General features: G+C 41.6%; 1 protein-coding gene across 2 annotated transcripts in view; it reads right to left on the reverse strand.

Annotated features, from left to right (window-relative positions):
- Aqr (aquarius) overlaps positions 1–11742 on the reverse strand; it is a 74179-nt gene extending 62437 nt beyond the window's left edge. For both annotated transcript variants that reach the window (NM_009702.3, NM_001290788.1), the window contains exons 1-4: positions 11495–11742; positions 9094–9150; positions 6430–6470; positions 2596–2631 (exon numbers count right to left, since the gene is read on the reverse strand). In NM_009702.3, the coding sequence (NP_033832.2) occupies positions 2596–2631; positions 6430–6470; positions 9094–9150; positions 11495–11569 (209 nt within the window). In that variant the 5' untranslated portion in view covers positions 11570–11742. The remainder of the gene's footprint in view (positions 1–2595; positions 2632–6429; positions 6471–9093; positions 9151–11494) is intronic.
- Between the last annotated feature and the right edge of the window lie 5197 nt (positions 11743–16939).

Genomic DNA, 16939 nt, shown 5'->3' on the forward strand with positions numbered 1-16939 from the left:
CACACTGTCAATTAACACCTTTCAGTAATTAAAAATGTTGCACTATCCTTAATGCAGTCATTAAAACATTTTGGTTTCTTGACACTAAGAAGACTAATTAACCTTAACTGTATACCAACATCTTCTTTTTTATCTGTCTTTGCCAGAGTTTGGATCGTGAGGGTCACCCAGAGGGTGATGAACTAAAGGCCTGATCCCTGGCTGGTTGTGCTACTGGAAGGCAGAAGAGCCATCAGGAAGTGGAGACTGGTAGAAGAGAAGTCCCTAGATATATGCACCTGAAAGGAATTCTGGGGCTCTAGCCCTTCCTGAATTTTCTTTGCTTTTGGCTGCCATGAGATGAACACAGTTCTCACCATGATACACTGTGCTATTGCAAGCCTAAAACAACAAGCTGAAATTACCACTGACAGATCCCTCTGAAACCACTAGCCAAAACAAAGCTTTTCTGACTACTTCAGGTATGTTGTTATGGTAATGACAACCTAATGTCCTGCTTGAAAAGAGGTCTGGTATGGTAGCAAGTATGTACTTATCCCATGACAAGAAAGGGCTCTTTCCCAGATTCAGTTTTCTCCACAATAATCCAGAAAGATCTTTCTAAGATTACTGTGAGAATAAAACTGACTCCTTAGGGTATACTAGCTAATTTACAACCATAAACTTTACAATTTCCTTCTAAAAAAAGATCAGTTACTTAATGCCATGCTTTTAATGAAGATTGAATTAGTTTACATCGGTGTCCTATGTAGTTCCCTGACAATTTGACACAAGTGACAACCATTTTGGAAGAGGGGATCTCAATTGAGAAAATGCCCCACTAGATTGGCCTAAGGACAAGGCTGTAGTGCAGTTTTGTAATTGATGACCAGTGTGGGGACGGCCCAGCCCACTGTGGATTGTGCCATTCATTCCTGGGTTGGTGGCCCAGGTGCTGTAAGAAAGCAGGCTGAAGAATCCATGAGGAGTGAGCCAGTAAGCAGCACTTGTTCATGGCTTCAGTTCTTGCTTCCAGGTTCCCACCCTGTCTGAGTTCCTGCCCTGACCTCTTCAGTGATGAACAGTGATATGAAAGTATAAGCAAAATAAATGCTCTCCAACACAACTTGCTTTTGCTCATGGCTTTTCATTACAGTAATAGTAACCCCAACAAATACATAAGTTGATACCTGGAGCGAGGTATTTTCAGGACAGACCTGATCAGGTTCTGGGGAGGGCTGTGGAAGACTTTGGAACTTTACACTAGCAAAGCCACTGAGTATTCGAAGCTTAGTGAGCTGCTGTGAGAATTTGAAAGATTAAAGGGTAATGCTGAGAGTTAGGAGCATGATAGAGGACGGGGGCCATTTAATGTTTTTAATTAATAACCTATGGCTCTGGTCAGATAGGGCTGAAGAATCAGCTGTAATTAACAAGAGACCATCACCAATGAAGTAAAAGCTTTGCTTAGTCAGGATAATTGATGCTGCTTTCCTAGAGCCAGGAAAGGAGCGGGGACTAAGAGGAGACCGGCATCACTGAGGTGAAACCTTTTGGGAAGTGTTTGCTCAAGCTCTGCACACAGAAGCTGTAGTGTAGAGGAAGCCAAGGTTTTACCTGGTGCTGGCAGCCTAACGTGTCTCTGTTCCTGAGTGCTGGCATGAAAGGCATACAGTAGGGAATAAGGAATTAACACAGAGGCTCTTATCTCTGATGCAGACCAGAATTCAAGGAAGTATAAAAAACATAGAAAGGCTTTGAGCTTTGGCATCAAATACTGTACCAATAACTTTGCTGCACCATCTTGAAAAAAATTACCTAATGTCTGTGAGTTCTGCTTGTTCAGTAATTAGAGCGGATAGTACCTCTATTTCAGGGTGGCTAGGTGTGCTCTGTATACAAAGCATTTAACACTGATTAAGACATGTTCAGTCTATGCTGAACAGTGCTACTATTTCTATTTTTATAAGCTAGATAAACCTGGACGTGGCATGGTCTCTTCTACCTTTATAATTAAAAGTTGTGTGTGAACAAGGCATGATGGTATATACCTTTCATGCCAGCACTCAGGAACAGAGGCAGGTGAATCTCTCAGTTCCTGGTCATCTTGGTCTACACAGTGAGTTTCAGGCCAGCCAAAGCACCATAGAGAAACGTTTCCTCAAGCAAACAAGCAAACGAACAAACTCAACAACGACGACAACAACAACGAAAAACAAAAATCACCACCACTACCACCACCAAAAAAACCCCCTGTTCTCCGGCTGGAGATAAAGGTCAGAGGGGTGGCACATGCCTAACGTGTGTAATGGCCTCAGGAAGAATATTACATTTTCTTCTGTATAAAACATTTAGGTTTATAACTAGGTTGGAACAATGATGTCTTAGTAACAAAAATTTAGCTAAGAAGGAAGAAAATAGATATAGAGTATAGAGTAGATATAGAGTATACCCCGATTTATTCCCACAGACCACTTATAAGTAGTGAAAAACAACTAAATAAGTATAACCTGTATCATAGCTGTTCCTGAAGCCTACAGAACTCTGCTCTGTATTGGAAATGAACACTCGACTCATGGGCATCCTCATCACCACCCATGCAATGATTTCACTCACCTAAATTCCAGCAGCATTATTTTCCTGATGGCAAACCTAAAACATAAAAATCAAAACAACTTTGAATAGAAAATAGAAACATTTCAGAGACCGTAATTCTCACTCATTTGGAGTCTTCTGTAAACAAATTAAAAAAGACAAATCAAAAACATCTGATCACAGGTGCTAAAAGCCGGCCTGGGGCAGTTTGGAAAGCTCTAAGGCTCTCATCATCACAGGGCACAGGGGCTGCCTGCATCCCAAATGCAGACGTCCGATGTGTCTCATGCTTTTGAGTCTTGATTGCGGAGAATACTAGATATTTCTTTTGTTACACTGTTCCTTTATAATAAAGGTGGCTTTATATGAATAAACCAAGCTTTACTAATGAGATATATCTCCAAAGTCAGTTCAAATGGCTAATTTTCTCTTAATTACTTTCTAAGTTGGGAAAAATAGTAGCCTGACCTGAACACTGCCATAGGCAATAGTTTCCAGATTTGAAAATCACAGTTACCACTCCTCAGGAGATCATTAACCTGTCAAAGTCCTACTCCACGGCTTTCTGATCTCCTAAATAGTTTCACCAAGCGCACACTGTCACAGAACTCTCACAAGGATGAAATGAATGCTTTTACTATAAAAGCAGAAGTCTGAAGGAACAATGACAAACATCCGCTCCCACAGTTCAGCAAGGCTACACAGTGGATGTGACAGCTTGAGTGACACTCTGGGCAGCAGCTTTACTAAAGGGTGAGTGTAAGATAGAGCAACCACCCAGCAACTGTCCTCGCACTGAAGAGTTCTGGAGAGATGAATAGCTACAAATAACAACCACACTATAAATGTGGGAAGCAGTCTTTATGCTTTTCTAAGATGCCAATATTGACTGACAGCATGCATCAAGCATGATGCTGTGCTCATAACCTAACACACGTTTCATTCGTCCATCGAAAGGTGGGCAACTTGTGTATAACACCTAGGTGCACTGACTCTACCGGCATCCACATCCCCTAGCTGATAAAAAACAGGAGGCAGATATGTAAGTTGCTATACTACCATACAACTTCCCAGGATGTAGTTGTGCAAAAACATGGGACTTGGAGTTGTACATCACCCTCACAACCACACTGAAAACTGTATAAGGAGAAAAAAGTATTTTCAATTGCTAAACAGGGCCATGTCTTTATGAATACATGATATGTGTGGACATACACACAGCACAATGTGTGTGGAAGTCAGAAGGCTGAACCTCCAGGTCTGGGAGGCAAGTGTTTTACCTGGTGAGGTGTCTGGCTGGCCTGCCTGCCTGCTTATTTAACGTTCAAAAACCATGTGAGCCTATCATATTTACTTTTCATCTCCTTTAGTTTTCACTTATGAATTAAGATGTTAGAGGAAGCAACAAGCAGCAGCCTCTGGTATGCAGACAAAATCCAAGTTCCCTTTGTTTCTAACCAGGTACAGCATTCTAACCTGTAAGGGCTACCGCACCCTTTCAGTGTCAAATAGACAGAAACACAAAGTAGCAAGATACAGTATTTTATAAGTCACTGTTTTATTTTTCTACCATAAAACCCACCTGATGGATTCACAACAGGATTAAGAATAATTCAAAGGGTATAAGTTAGTAAGTCCTGTAAGAAAATGGAGGCCATTCCTGCTAATAAACTAAGTAGTGGACAAGAGCCAAGGGAATAGACCAGTACCTCACTACTGAGCAGTGAGGAGCCTGAATCAAGTTCCTAGACCATATGCAGTAAGAGTATCTCAAACTCCAAGGGGAGGGGTACATGAACTACTCTATGTAAAATGCTTAGGGCAAAGCCAGCACACAGGAAACAGACAGTAACAACTCTGATTTTAAATGAAAGTTGCATAAAAATGCAGTAAGGGAAGCTTTCCAAAACTGACATTGCAAGAAATAATGAAAATGAACAAATTATGTAACATGACACTCTACCCACTTGACTAGGCAAAAAAGTCTTTGAAGTATCTATTTTTATACCACAAGTATATTAAGATCTGAATAAATGAGTACTGTGATATTAAAAGTATCTCAGGATTTTAAAACAGCTTCTTTTGGGAGTATATTATAACCATTTAATAAATATTACATCAAGCCATTCCCTAGATACTGAAGATGACACACTGCTCAGCAAAATAATTTCCTCAGGCACTAGTCTAAAACACTGTTGATTTAAAGCTTTTAATGTAGGTGGCAATTTTTGTTATAAAAACTCTTAGCAGCCTCACAAACCATTAAACGTTCACTCCCCTATTCTGACACTGCCTCTTCTTCCTCCTCTTCTTCCTCTTCCTCATCGTCACGGTTTTTTGAGACAGGGTTTCTCTGTGTAACAGCCCTGGCTGTTCTAGAACTCACTATGTAGACCAGGCTGACCTTGAAATCATAGAGATCTGCATTTCTCTGCCTCCTGAGTGCTGAGATTAAAGGTGTACGCAACCAACTACCTTATTTTGCCTTCAAATTATTTGGAAAATTTACTTCTTAAAGATTTAGCACATTAAAATACTAAGCAAAGGACTCTACAAAGTTTGAGCTTGCATGGCGGTACACAAATGTAATCCCAGCACCTAAGAGGCTAAGGCAGGAGGATTCAAGGCCAGTCTTGAGCTGTATAAGACTTTATCTCAAAAAAAAATATAGAATTACAACATTTAAACAAATATCATCGAAAAATATTAACTGGCCATACATTATCTACAAGTAAATACATTAAATGATGACCAATACACATATTAATTTCTTTTAAGGCATCTCATGACAGAATGAGGGCCTAAGCCCTTCCATGTGAGGTGAAAAGGGAAGATAAAAACTCCATATGAAGATGGACACCCTGACGACTAGGAACAGGGAAGGGGTTTTTGGTTTTGTTTATTTGTTTGTTTTGGGGTGAGATTTTTTTTTCTGATTGTTTTATTTATTTACATTTCAAATGTTGTCCCCATTCCCAGTTTTCCCTCCATAAACCCCCTATCCCATCCCCTCTTCCCTGCCTCTATGAGGGTGCTCACCCATCGACTCACCCACTTCCACCTCACTGCCTTAGCATCCCCCTATGCTAGGGCATCAAGCCTCCACAGAACCATAGGCCTCTCCTCCCATTGACGGCAGATAAGGCCACCCTTCCCTACATATACGGCTGGAGCCATTGGTCCCTCCATGTGTATAGTCCCTGGGAGCTCTGGGGGGGTAGGGAGGGTCTGGTTGGTTGATATTGTTGTTTTTCCTATGGGGTTGCAAACGCCCTCAGCTCCTTTAGTTCTTCCCCCCTTGGGGTCCCCATGTTCAGTTTGATGGTTGGCTATGAGCATTCAAATCTATTAGTCAGACGCTGGCAGAGCCCTTAAGTTACTCCTTTATGTACATTATTAAAAATATGTCTTGGTTTTATGCAATATATAGATATAGATATTTTATATCTTGGTTTTATAATTTTAAGAGTGTTTTAGAAGATTTACCAGAAATAGTAAGAAAATTATTAGTTAACTTGATATAAATGTATGCTTGCTCTGTTCTATCACCTATCTATCTATCTATCTATCTATCTATCTATCTATATCTTGATTCTTCACAAACCAAACAAGGCATATGTGTTTAATCCCTCTGATCTGACTCTGAAACTAGAAGACACAGAGAAACTATGCAATAATCAATACAATCTCTGTAACTTTGAATAGAAAATAAAAAGATCCTTTCAAGCTAAGACCAGAACCAGACATTCAAACACACCCACATGGTCTACATAAACTTAAGGTACCACACAGACATTCAGATACACCCACATGGTCTATATAATCCCAAGGTACCACAATTAAAGTTACTCCTACCGTGATTTGACGATCTCTTTTTCATATATTTCTTCAATTACCTGTTGCCAAAAGTATAAAAATGTTTAATATGTTAATCACCTTGATTTCCAATCTAAACTGAAAGTTTCCAATTACAGAGATTACATAAAATAAGAAATATCAAATATTCTAACAGGAGCCTTTTCAGTAATGACATTATATGTCTCAAGTATAGAATAACAGAAAATAAAGTAGTACAAGTAATAAATCCATTCACATAAAAACTAATCAATATGCTTTAATCCACAACATTCTTTAAACAGGATGTTATAACATTTCTAGACAAGCAAACCTCATAAGTCATATTTTCGAAAATTAATTTTAAATGATTTTAAATGCTATTAGACTCTAATAATCATTCCAAAAGCCAGGCAGACAATAAATTAAAAGTGTGAGGATATTACAGAAACAAAGGATAACTGCTATATCCAAATGAGTATAACGTCATGCTTTCTGTTCATTTGATCTAGGGCACATAAAAATTGGCCTCTGGAGTTGAAAGACAGCTTCAAACCATCACTGTGGCAGGCTGTGACCTTGCTACAAGTGGCTGACCTTTCTAATGTTGGTTTCCTCATTTAAGATATGGTTTGAAGGCCGGGCATGGTGGCGCACGCCTTTAATCCCAGCACTCGGGAGGCAGAGGCAGGCGGAGTTCCGAGGCCAGCCTGGTCTACAGAGTGAGTTCCAGGACAGCCAGGGCTACACAGGGAAACCCTGTCTCAACCCGCCCCCCCCCCCCAAAAAAAAAAGATATGGTTTGACCACAAGGCCAGATGTGGTGGCGGACAGCTTTAATTCCAGCACTGGGGAGGCAGAGGCAAAACTCACTCTGTGCAGCTTTAGCAAAGCCGCCTAAAGCATCCAACTCTGCACACCGGCAGAGCAGAGGGTCTGAGTGTCCATCACTTACCAGTCAGCGCTCTGCAGCGTCAGCATTCACTCTGCAGCAAGGCCTGCCTAGCCCTCTAAGACTCTTCCAGGCAGAAGCCTGTCATACACTCGTTTGACAACTGCTTTGATGAACCCCTCGGACCACTGAATATTCATCTTTTCATCTATTCTACCCAAAACAGTTTCCAGTCTTTCCACTCTTTTCCTCAGGCTAGCAACCTAAGGTCAATCAGGAAACAAAAGATTCTATTTGTAATGAACAGCCAAAACTCTTGTATAAAAACTTGCCATATAGTAATAGGAATATTTGTTGAATGCTCATCTGTAATAATACAATATTTAAAATAATCTAAGAATCCACAGAGGGGAAAATTGTTACACACACACACACACATCTTTTGGAAAGGATTAAAAGAAATAAAACAAAATGACAATGTACGTCATCTCTAGGTAATGATTTTTATGTTCTTATGTGTAACTTCTAAAGATTCCACATTTTCTGACATAAGAAGTTATTAGTTTGGTAATGAAAAGCAGTTTTCGATTTTTTAAAAGAAGCTAAACAGGAGTAAGGCCTAAGCAAGGATGATTGAATCTCACTTAGAAATGGGAATAAAATAGTCACAGGAAGCAGATGGAGGGAGGGAACTGAGTGGGAGAGGGGATAGGGAATTGGGGGGGGGGGGTTCAGGATCAGGTCTGGGGAGGGACAGAAAGATGGCCAGATAGGGCTATGAGAATGAATGAAAATCTGCAACTGATGGGGTTGGGGAGGGGAAGGGCATCTCCAGGATGTGACAGAGACCTGGGATAAGGGAGGCTCCCAAAGAATCAATGTGGGTGACCTTAGTTAGCTAGGACTCAGAGCATTAGGGATATGGAACTTGAAGAGGCCACCTCCTGTAGCCAGGCAGGAATCACAGTGGAGCAATAAAGATACCTACCCACCCACAAAACTTTCGACCCAAAATTTATCCTGTCTACAGAAATGCAGGAATGGGTGATAAAGCAGAGACTGAGGAAACAGCCAATCAATAACCGGCCCAACTTGAGACCCATGGGCAAGCACCAATCCCTAACACTAATAATGATACTCTGTTATACTTCCAGACAGGAGTCTACACATGGCTGTCCTCTTGAGAACCTCCGCCCAGCGGCTGACTCGGTGGGATGCAGAGATCCAGAGCCAAACAGTGGATGGAGCTTGAGGACTCTTATGGAAGAGTTGGGCGAAGGATTGTGGGCTCAGAAGGAGATAGGAACTCCACAGGAAGACCAAGGGAGTCAAAGAACCTGGAACCCCGAGGCTCTCAGAAACTGAACCACCAACCACAGAGCATACACAGGCTGGGCCCTGAAGCTATGTAGCAGATGTGCAGCTTGGTCTCCATGTGGGTCCTGAACAACTGGAGTGGAAGCTATCTTAAAAGCTGTTGCCTGTAGGTGGGATATGCTCTTCTAGCTGGGCTGCCTTATCTGGCCTCGGTGGGAAAGGATGCACCTAGCCCTGAAGAGTCTTGATGTACAAGAGTGGGAAATACCCAAGATGAACCTCCACCCTCTCAAAGGAGAAAGTGGGGGAAGAGGGAAGAGTTTTGGAGCAGGTCACTGGAAGGAGGGGCAGTAAGTGGGATGTAAAGTGAATAGATTTAAAAAAAAAATGTACTGAAAGCTTTTGTTGAATTAATCTTTAAAACAATACCAAGAGCGCAGCTGTTTGCAAATATATTGTAAAACAAAGCTACTTACTTTTATATCAAACGGTGATTTCTTCTTGATATGAGGAGCCCAGTATTTACATGCTAGCTGCAAAAGTGAACAGCATAAGTTTAAGTTCCAGGCTCACAACAGTGCACCATCTAGACATGCAAAGCTGCTTCTTAGCACAGAGCTAGGACTGGAGAACTAACTGGACAATTTTAAAGGTACCATACAGGCGTACCACTTAGTTATCGTCCTTGGCCACAATCCAATAAATACCAGTGATGCTTAGTGTGGTAACTGGCCACCATGATGCTCAAAACACCCAAGCATCCCAAGCCCCTGGCTTGTCTATAATCAGAGTAAAACATTTTTTGGTCCAGTCATAAGGAAATCCAGAGCTCAAGAGATTTAGTGAGCTGCCCATGGTTAGTTAGTCATCAGTTGACTAAATATTTAAAAACAGTTTCAAAATATTCATTAATGTTGATATGTAAAGAAATAAGCCTTTAAATGACTACTATACCCAGACATAAGTAGACAAAAATCATTAAGAAATGGAGTAGAAAGGCTGATTATTAGAAGTTGGTGTTGTATATTTTAGCAGGTCAAGCTTTGCTTAGAAATTTAAATACATATATATATAATCTCTCCAGAATTTGAAGTGGACTATACAACTGTTAAGAAACATAGACTGGGGGTGAAGAAGTGGCTCAGCAGTTAAGTGTACTTGGTCTTCCAGAGGGCCTGATTGTATTCTCAGTACTATCCTGAGTGACTTACAACTCTCTCCAACTGCAGTTCTAGGGAACTGACAGCCTCTTCTGTCCTCCACAGATAACTGCACTCACCAGCACATACCACCCCACCCCAAACACATAATTAAAAATTAAAATTGAAAAACAAAATAGTTCTTACTGATTTTTAAAAACAAAACAAAATCTCTTTTTAAAAAACCAGAAACTCTAGGGAGCACATTTTTTAATAGGTAACTGCACTGTCTGGTAGACTTCAATGCTTGGTGTATCACTAGACAGACACACAGACAGAAAGATGAACGGACAAATGAAACCACGTCTGAAGTGTTCTTCTTCCAAGAAGCTTCTGCAACACTAACGGACAACTAACGCTTCCATCTTTCAGGTTGTAAACAGTTTCAATATATTCTTCTATTTCTGTATTATAAACATTTCACTGATTATTCATCCTCATTGAAGTGAAACAGAGAAGATGGTACCTGTGTGTTCTTTTCATTTACAGCTCAATATCTTACAATCAGCAGACTTTATAAGAGACCTTCTACAATGTGAAAACTTTCTTGTGAACCCTATGCTGGCCTCAAAACAGACAAGGCTAGCCTTGAACTCCATTCCCCACTGTCTTCACATCTCACATGCTGGGAATGAAAGACAGGCACCATCTCTCCTCCGCACTTTCCCTCTCGGTTCATGTGTTCCTGTCATTCTAGCTCTTTCTTTACATTCAAACTTTAAGGTATCAGCACTTGCCTGGACTGTTTTTGTGTTCTTTCTCAAACTGTGTACTTATCTGCATTTAGCTTTAATGCGGTTAAGAAGTCGGGATAGCCTCTCTAATATTGTATAAAAGGATGAAAATAAAGAAAACCAAGTTAACAGGATCCACTTTTTAGTTACCATGGCATATTCAAGTAACCGCAGCTATAGCCATAAAAGCATAAAATTAGGGGGGAAAGGAGGGAGAGACAGACAGACAGGTACAGAGAGAAAGGAAGGGAGGAAAGAAGAAAGGAAGGGCACTTTGGGTAAAAGCATAGGCCAGATCACAGCACTTTCAAAGATTCCAGTCATTATCCCAGGGACAATCAGAATTGTTTACGGGACACTGTAGGAAGACAAGTAATGTGAGCAGGTTTGCACCAGTGAGCACTCTGGAGCAATCTGAAGAACAGGCTGCAGGAGGGCAAGAGGAAATATGACAGATCAACAAGTCTTAGTGGGGAAGGCATCTTTGGGCGAGAGAGGTCCAGAAATACAGACAAACACTGTGTAGACATGCTGGGGCTAAGCGAATGGAAACAGTTTCTAGGCTTCTGCCCTGACAAATCTGCGGAGCCAGAAGAGGCGCGGGAGGGCTTAAATTTTCCCGCACTTACACTCTCAATAATTTCCTAAGAATTAACAAGGATGTGAAAGGCTACAGGCCCGGAATTGGCTCTGTTGTCTCCTAAATGAAAGGTTATAATGACAATTAACTGCCATAGAGCGATCTACTTGTAGACAGAGTCTTGTCAGAGTAATACAATTCAGAAGCACGCTTTGTGGTCTAACGAGGAGCGGCCTCTTTCACTGCAGCTTTTCCAATGTTTAACTAGCAACTTGCACGTACACAAGATATCAAAATCAATCCCAATCCCGGGCTTTAGGTCCTCGGCATCCCTCCTTACACAAGCGGGCACGCCGGGGCTCACCTGAGTGACGAACTCCGCGTTGATCTGGGACACCGTGGGGGCCACGATTTTCTTGGGCTGCGCAGGAGCCGCCATCGCAGCGATCGCCACTGAAGCTGACCAGAGGCTCGTAGCGGCGACTCTCGAAAGCTTTCAAGCAGCGGCGGCGACCCAGCCCCGAGGTGCCAGAGCGCCCGGCACAGACACGCTGGGCTCCCACGGTTCCTCCCGGAACCTGAGAAGTCCCGGCGTTCCCCGGAAGCAGAACTAGTGGGCCCGGAAGTCAAGGCAAGAGTTAAGCTTGAGCTAGAAAGTAGGCTGCCTTTACCTGTCTCTTTATTGCCCCCTAGTGGAAGGAAGAAAGATAACATACAGCGTGTAGGATTGGGTCATAGGGAGAGAGGGGGCTGAAAGATGTGTTGAATGTGATTAATAAAGGTGGGAGTTGAAAGAATAGGATGTCGACTTTATTTGAACGCTAAAGAAAAATATAGTAAAAAGCAAAACCCATACTCTTAGAATTTGAGGCACCGTGTGACTTCAAAAACTGCCTGGAAGTACTGATTGCCATACAATAAACATAAACCAAGTGTAAAACTTAATACACTTTGAAATAGTTGTCTATCTATTATTGTATCACCAGAATCATGGCAATGAGATTACCCAAAGCCATTAAAAGTTACTATGTGTCCTTCTGCCTTCAACCTATCACCCCTTTTTCTCACACAGTCTTCTACTATCATGGATCCTCTGGGTCACTGTTAACTACAGAATTTTATATAAACTTTATGCAAATTTGCAGAGGAATAAAAGAGAGATTGATCAGCGGTTAAGAGCACCAGGTGCTCTTCCAGATGACCTGGGTTCAATTCCCAGAAGCCACATGGCAGCTCTCAATTGTTTGTAACTCCAGGTCCAGAGGCTCTGACACCCTCACACAGACATACATGCACGCAAAACACCAATTCACATGAAATAAAAGTAAAAATAAAATTTAAAAAGAAACTATTTTACATACATTTTAGAATATGTTCTTTTTTGGTCACTCAAAATTATTTTGAGATGCATCTGTGTTGTTCATATCAGTCACTGATTCAGTTGTATTGCTAAATAATAGCCAACTTTTCAGACATACTACAATCCATAAATTTAGTAATATGTTGATATGCGTTTAGATTGTTTCTAGTTGCTGACTACTACAAGAAAGTCCTCTACAGGCGATTCTAAGTCATTATGTAGACATACATTTCCTCTGAAGCAACACATTCAATGGTGTATGTTTGCCATTTTAAGAAATGTCTGTCTTTCCAAAGCAGTTGTGCCTTGCTAACATTTGAGACTTGTGTTGTCTTCTTTCCCTTACCGACTTTTAATATGGATAGTTTTTAAAGTTGTTTTAGGCATACTACGTATGTGGTACATCACAGTATAGGTGTAATTCATGTTCCTCCAATGGTCCATGATGCTGAACTCACAACTTCTTGTGAGTTTTATGCTTTTATCCTCACTAGGGAAATAACTGTTTAAAACTTTAGCCTGGTTCTTATTTGGTCACTTATTTTATAATTCTTGGGTTAGCACACCCATCCCATTTACAAACTCATACATAGGTTGAACAGTTATCTCTAGTAAGTCCTCTCTAGAGGAATATAGGCAGTAGACTGGTACACCATTCTCTCTCTCTTAATTTGTGATATATACCCATCTGCCCAAAATGAGGACTGTGAAAGAAAATAGCTGTAGGTCTGGCCATCAAGTATATACATGTTGTAGCTTTCGTCCCTCCATCTTTTATGGTTTGTAGACATATAGATAAAAATTTGCTCGATTACAATTTTAAATGTAAAGCATTCTGAATATATAACTACCACTGACATGTTATTGCCAACTATGGCATCTATAAAACAGTAGGGCAGGCTTTCAAATGACTTTGATGATGACTCTTAAGATGCTGAAATCGTTATTTTTATACTTCACCATAACTACCCATCAGGCCTTGAATGCAGGTCATGGTGGAAGGACATTAGGAATTAGGAATGAGACTTGAGTTCCCGAGTCCTTAAATCTTCAGGGAAGACCTTGTAAAGACAGTGTGGAAACAGCGGTTGGGGATTATTTTGGGATGATACCTTTTGAGTGGTGTATCAGAGAGGTTGGAGTAGGTAACATGGAGGTGGGGATTTCTGCTGGAAGTAACAAAATCAAAGGGTGGAAAGAGCCAAGGGTGAGCTCCAGCAGGACCGATGTAATGGAAGAAACAAACAGTGAAGACACTTGGCGAACAGAAAGAGCACAAATCTATTCTAAGTAGTTAAAAGGTGTAAAAAACCACACATCAAAAAATACAGAAATAGGCTGAGTTTTAAAGGGGAAACTGGTTCCATTGAATAGAAAATAGATCTGAGGTAGCTATCATTAGATGCTGGAAAAGCCTTTGACAAAACCCAACACCCTCTCATGTTAAAAGTCTTGGAGAGATCAGGGATACAGGTGCATATCTAAACATTATAAAGGCAGTATACACCCCAAATCTCTGCCCTGTTCTGGCCTTGCAAGCTTGGGGCACACAGACCTAATACTCGCACCTCCACCATCCTTGAGGTAGTCGGTCACATAGCCTGATGGAAAAATTACAGGTTTAACTTCCTCTCTCCCTATAAGGATTCCCTCTTATGGAAATGAAGCATCGCCAACACCTCAGCCCCAGCCAGTAATGTGCACTCACCCCGAAAACCCTTACTCACTCCCCAGGGTCTACATAGGCCCCACTACCCCCAAATAAAGAGAGCTGTAACACTAAAAATTGTCTCAGTGAAATTGTGTCATCCCCCAAGCCCCACCTCTAGTCCCTGTCCCTACCTCCACCTCCCCTAGCTCAAGACAAACAAGTTGCTGCAAAGATCCCTGTCTGAAACACCTGCCCAGACAAGCTGCATTGAGGAAGCAGAACTGCGCCAGCACCGCCAACATGGGAGGCAAACACCGGAGGCATCACCATCCCCGATTTCAAGCCACAGAGCAATAAGAGTAAAAATGCCACAGCACTGGCATAAAAACAGACAGGTTGATCAATGGAATTGAATTGAACCTAGGAGCTGTAAAGGTCCTTGCTTCATGGAAGAATCAAACAGTATGTAAACACAGAGTGTTTTCTTCCAGCATCCTGGGGCTGCCTCATTTCCAAGACAGAGAGACATCCAAGTGAGCTTGCAGGCCTGATTAAAGCACATTAGGGATGTTAATCTCTATGTTAATCTGTTGGGTCCCTCTCCATGGGCATTCCATTACTGGGATGTGGGGGCTGGAAACTTGCTGGGGAGATCTGGGAACTGTTACTGAGGAAGTAACTAACTGAGGAAGTCTGGAAATTGTTGCTGACCCATTGTCCTTGCTTTAGGCCAGATGGCTGGAGCATCCCATTACCTGGGCATAAAGACTGGAGCCTGGGATTTTTTTTTTTTCTATTAGTATTTGACTTGCCTGGGCTTGCCCAGTTTTTAGGCAATTTGTCTCCTTGAATCCCAATTTGAAGTCTGTCATGGACTCAGCCTAGCCTTCTCAGAACCAGAAGTAAACCTACACACCCATGGAACTTGATTTTTGAGAAAGAAGCCAAAACTATACAATGGAAAAAAAGAATGAGGAATGCAAATAGACCCATCTTTAACACCCTGCACAAAACTCAAGTCCAAGTGAATCAAAGACCTTAACATAAAACTGGAAACACTAAATCTGATAGGAGAGAAAGTGGGAAATAGCTTTGAATACAATAACATAGGAGATAAGTTCCTAAACAGAACACCAACAGCTCAGGCACTAAGATCAACCATTAATAAATGTAATCTCATGAAACTGAAAAGCTTCTATGAGGCAAAGGACAACATCAAAAGGACAAGATGGGGAAAGATTTCTACCAACACCACATCTGAAAGAGGGCTGACATACAAAATATATAAAGAAACCTAGAAACTAGATGTCAACAAACCAAATAATCCAATTAAAAATCTGGGTACAAATCTAAACAGAATTCTCAACAGAGGAATCTCTAATGGTAAGACACACTTCAAGAAATGCTCAACGTCCTTAGTCATTAGGGAAATACAAATCAACACGACTTTGAGAATCCATCTGTACTGGCTGGTTTTGTATGTCAACTTGACACAGCTGGAGTTATCACAGAGAAAGGAGCTTCAGTTGAGGAAATGCCTCCATGAGATCCATTGTAAGGCATTTTCTCAATTAGTGATCAAGGGGGAAAGGCTGAAAGAACTCAGTGGGGAAACCCCCACTCAGCTCCCGATTTGGCGTGCACCCAAGAATCGCGAATAGAACACAACACCTTGATGTAACAACAAGAGGTTTTTTAATGGCGGAGCTCCGGGTTGAAACGTATCTCACACAACAGGAGACAGTGGATTCGACCACGAGGCTTGGAAGCTAGGGGTTTTTATAGAAAAGGAGTGGGGCTGGGGGAGGAATTGGCGCGGTTTCACATGATTGGTCCATTTAAACATCAGCAGCCTGTAACATTTAACTTAGGTCAGAGGGGTGGGAGCTAGGGAGGAGATGGGCTTGCCCGGGCATGTCCTGGTCTGTTCTGCTGTGTTCTCAGCCCCAGGTTTCAAAGCTCACAAACAACTCTTTGGGCTATTTAACATACATTACATGAATTACAGTTTTATTTCCTTTCAAGGCCCCTTGTGGGTGGGACCATCTCTGGGCTGGTAGTCTTGGGTTCTATAAGAGAGCAGGCTGAGCAAGCCAGGGGAAGCAAGCCAGTAAAGAACATCCCTCCATGGCCTCTGCATCAGCTCCTGCTCCCTGACCTGCTTGAGTTCCAGTCCTGACTTCTTTCAGTGATGAACAGCAATGTGGAAATGTAAGCTGAATAAACCCTTTCCTCCCCAACTTGCTTCTTGGTCATGGTGTTTGTGCAGGAATAGAAACCCTGACTAAGACACCATCTTATACCCATCAGAATGGCTAAGATCAAAAAGTTAAACAACAGCTCATGCTGGCAAGGATGTGGAGCACAGAAACCCTCCTCCACTGCTGGGTGAGAGTGCGAACTTGTAAAGCCACTTTCAAAAGCAATTTGGCAGTTTCTCAGAAAAGTGGGAATAGATCTACCTCAAGACCCAGCTATACTACTCCTGGGCATATACCCAAAAGAAGCTCCACCATATTCCAAGGACATTTGTTCAACTATGTCCATAGCAGCTTTATTTGTAATAGCCAGAAACTGGAAACAGCCTAGATATCCCTCAACTGAAGAATGGATAAAGGAAATGTGATACATTTACACAGTGGAGTATTATTCAGCCATTAAAAACAATGACATCATAAATTTTGCAGGCAAATGGATGGAACTTGAAAATATCAACACTGAGTGCGGTAACACAGACCCAGAGAGATAAAAATGGTATGTACTCACTTATAAGTAGATCAGTCATAACATATAAGATA

This window comes from Mus musculus, chromosome 2 (genome assembly GCF_000001635.26).
Source record: "Mus musculus strain C57BL/6J chromosome 2, GRCm38.p6 C57BL/6J".
NCBI classification, from domain to species: Eukaryota; Metazoa; Chordata; class Mammalia; order Rodentia; family Muridae; genus Mus; species Mus musculus.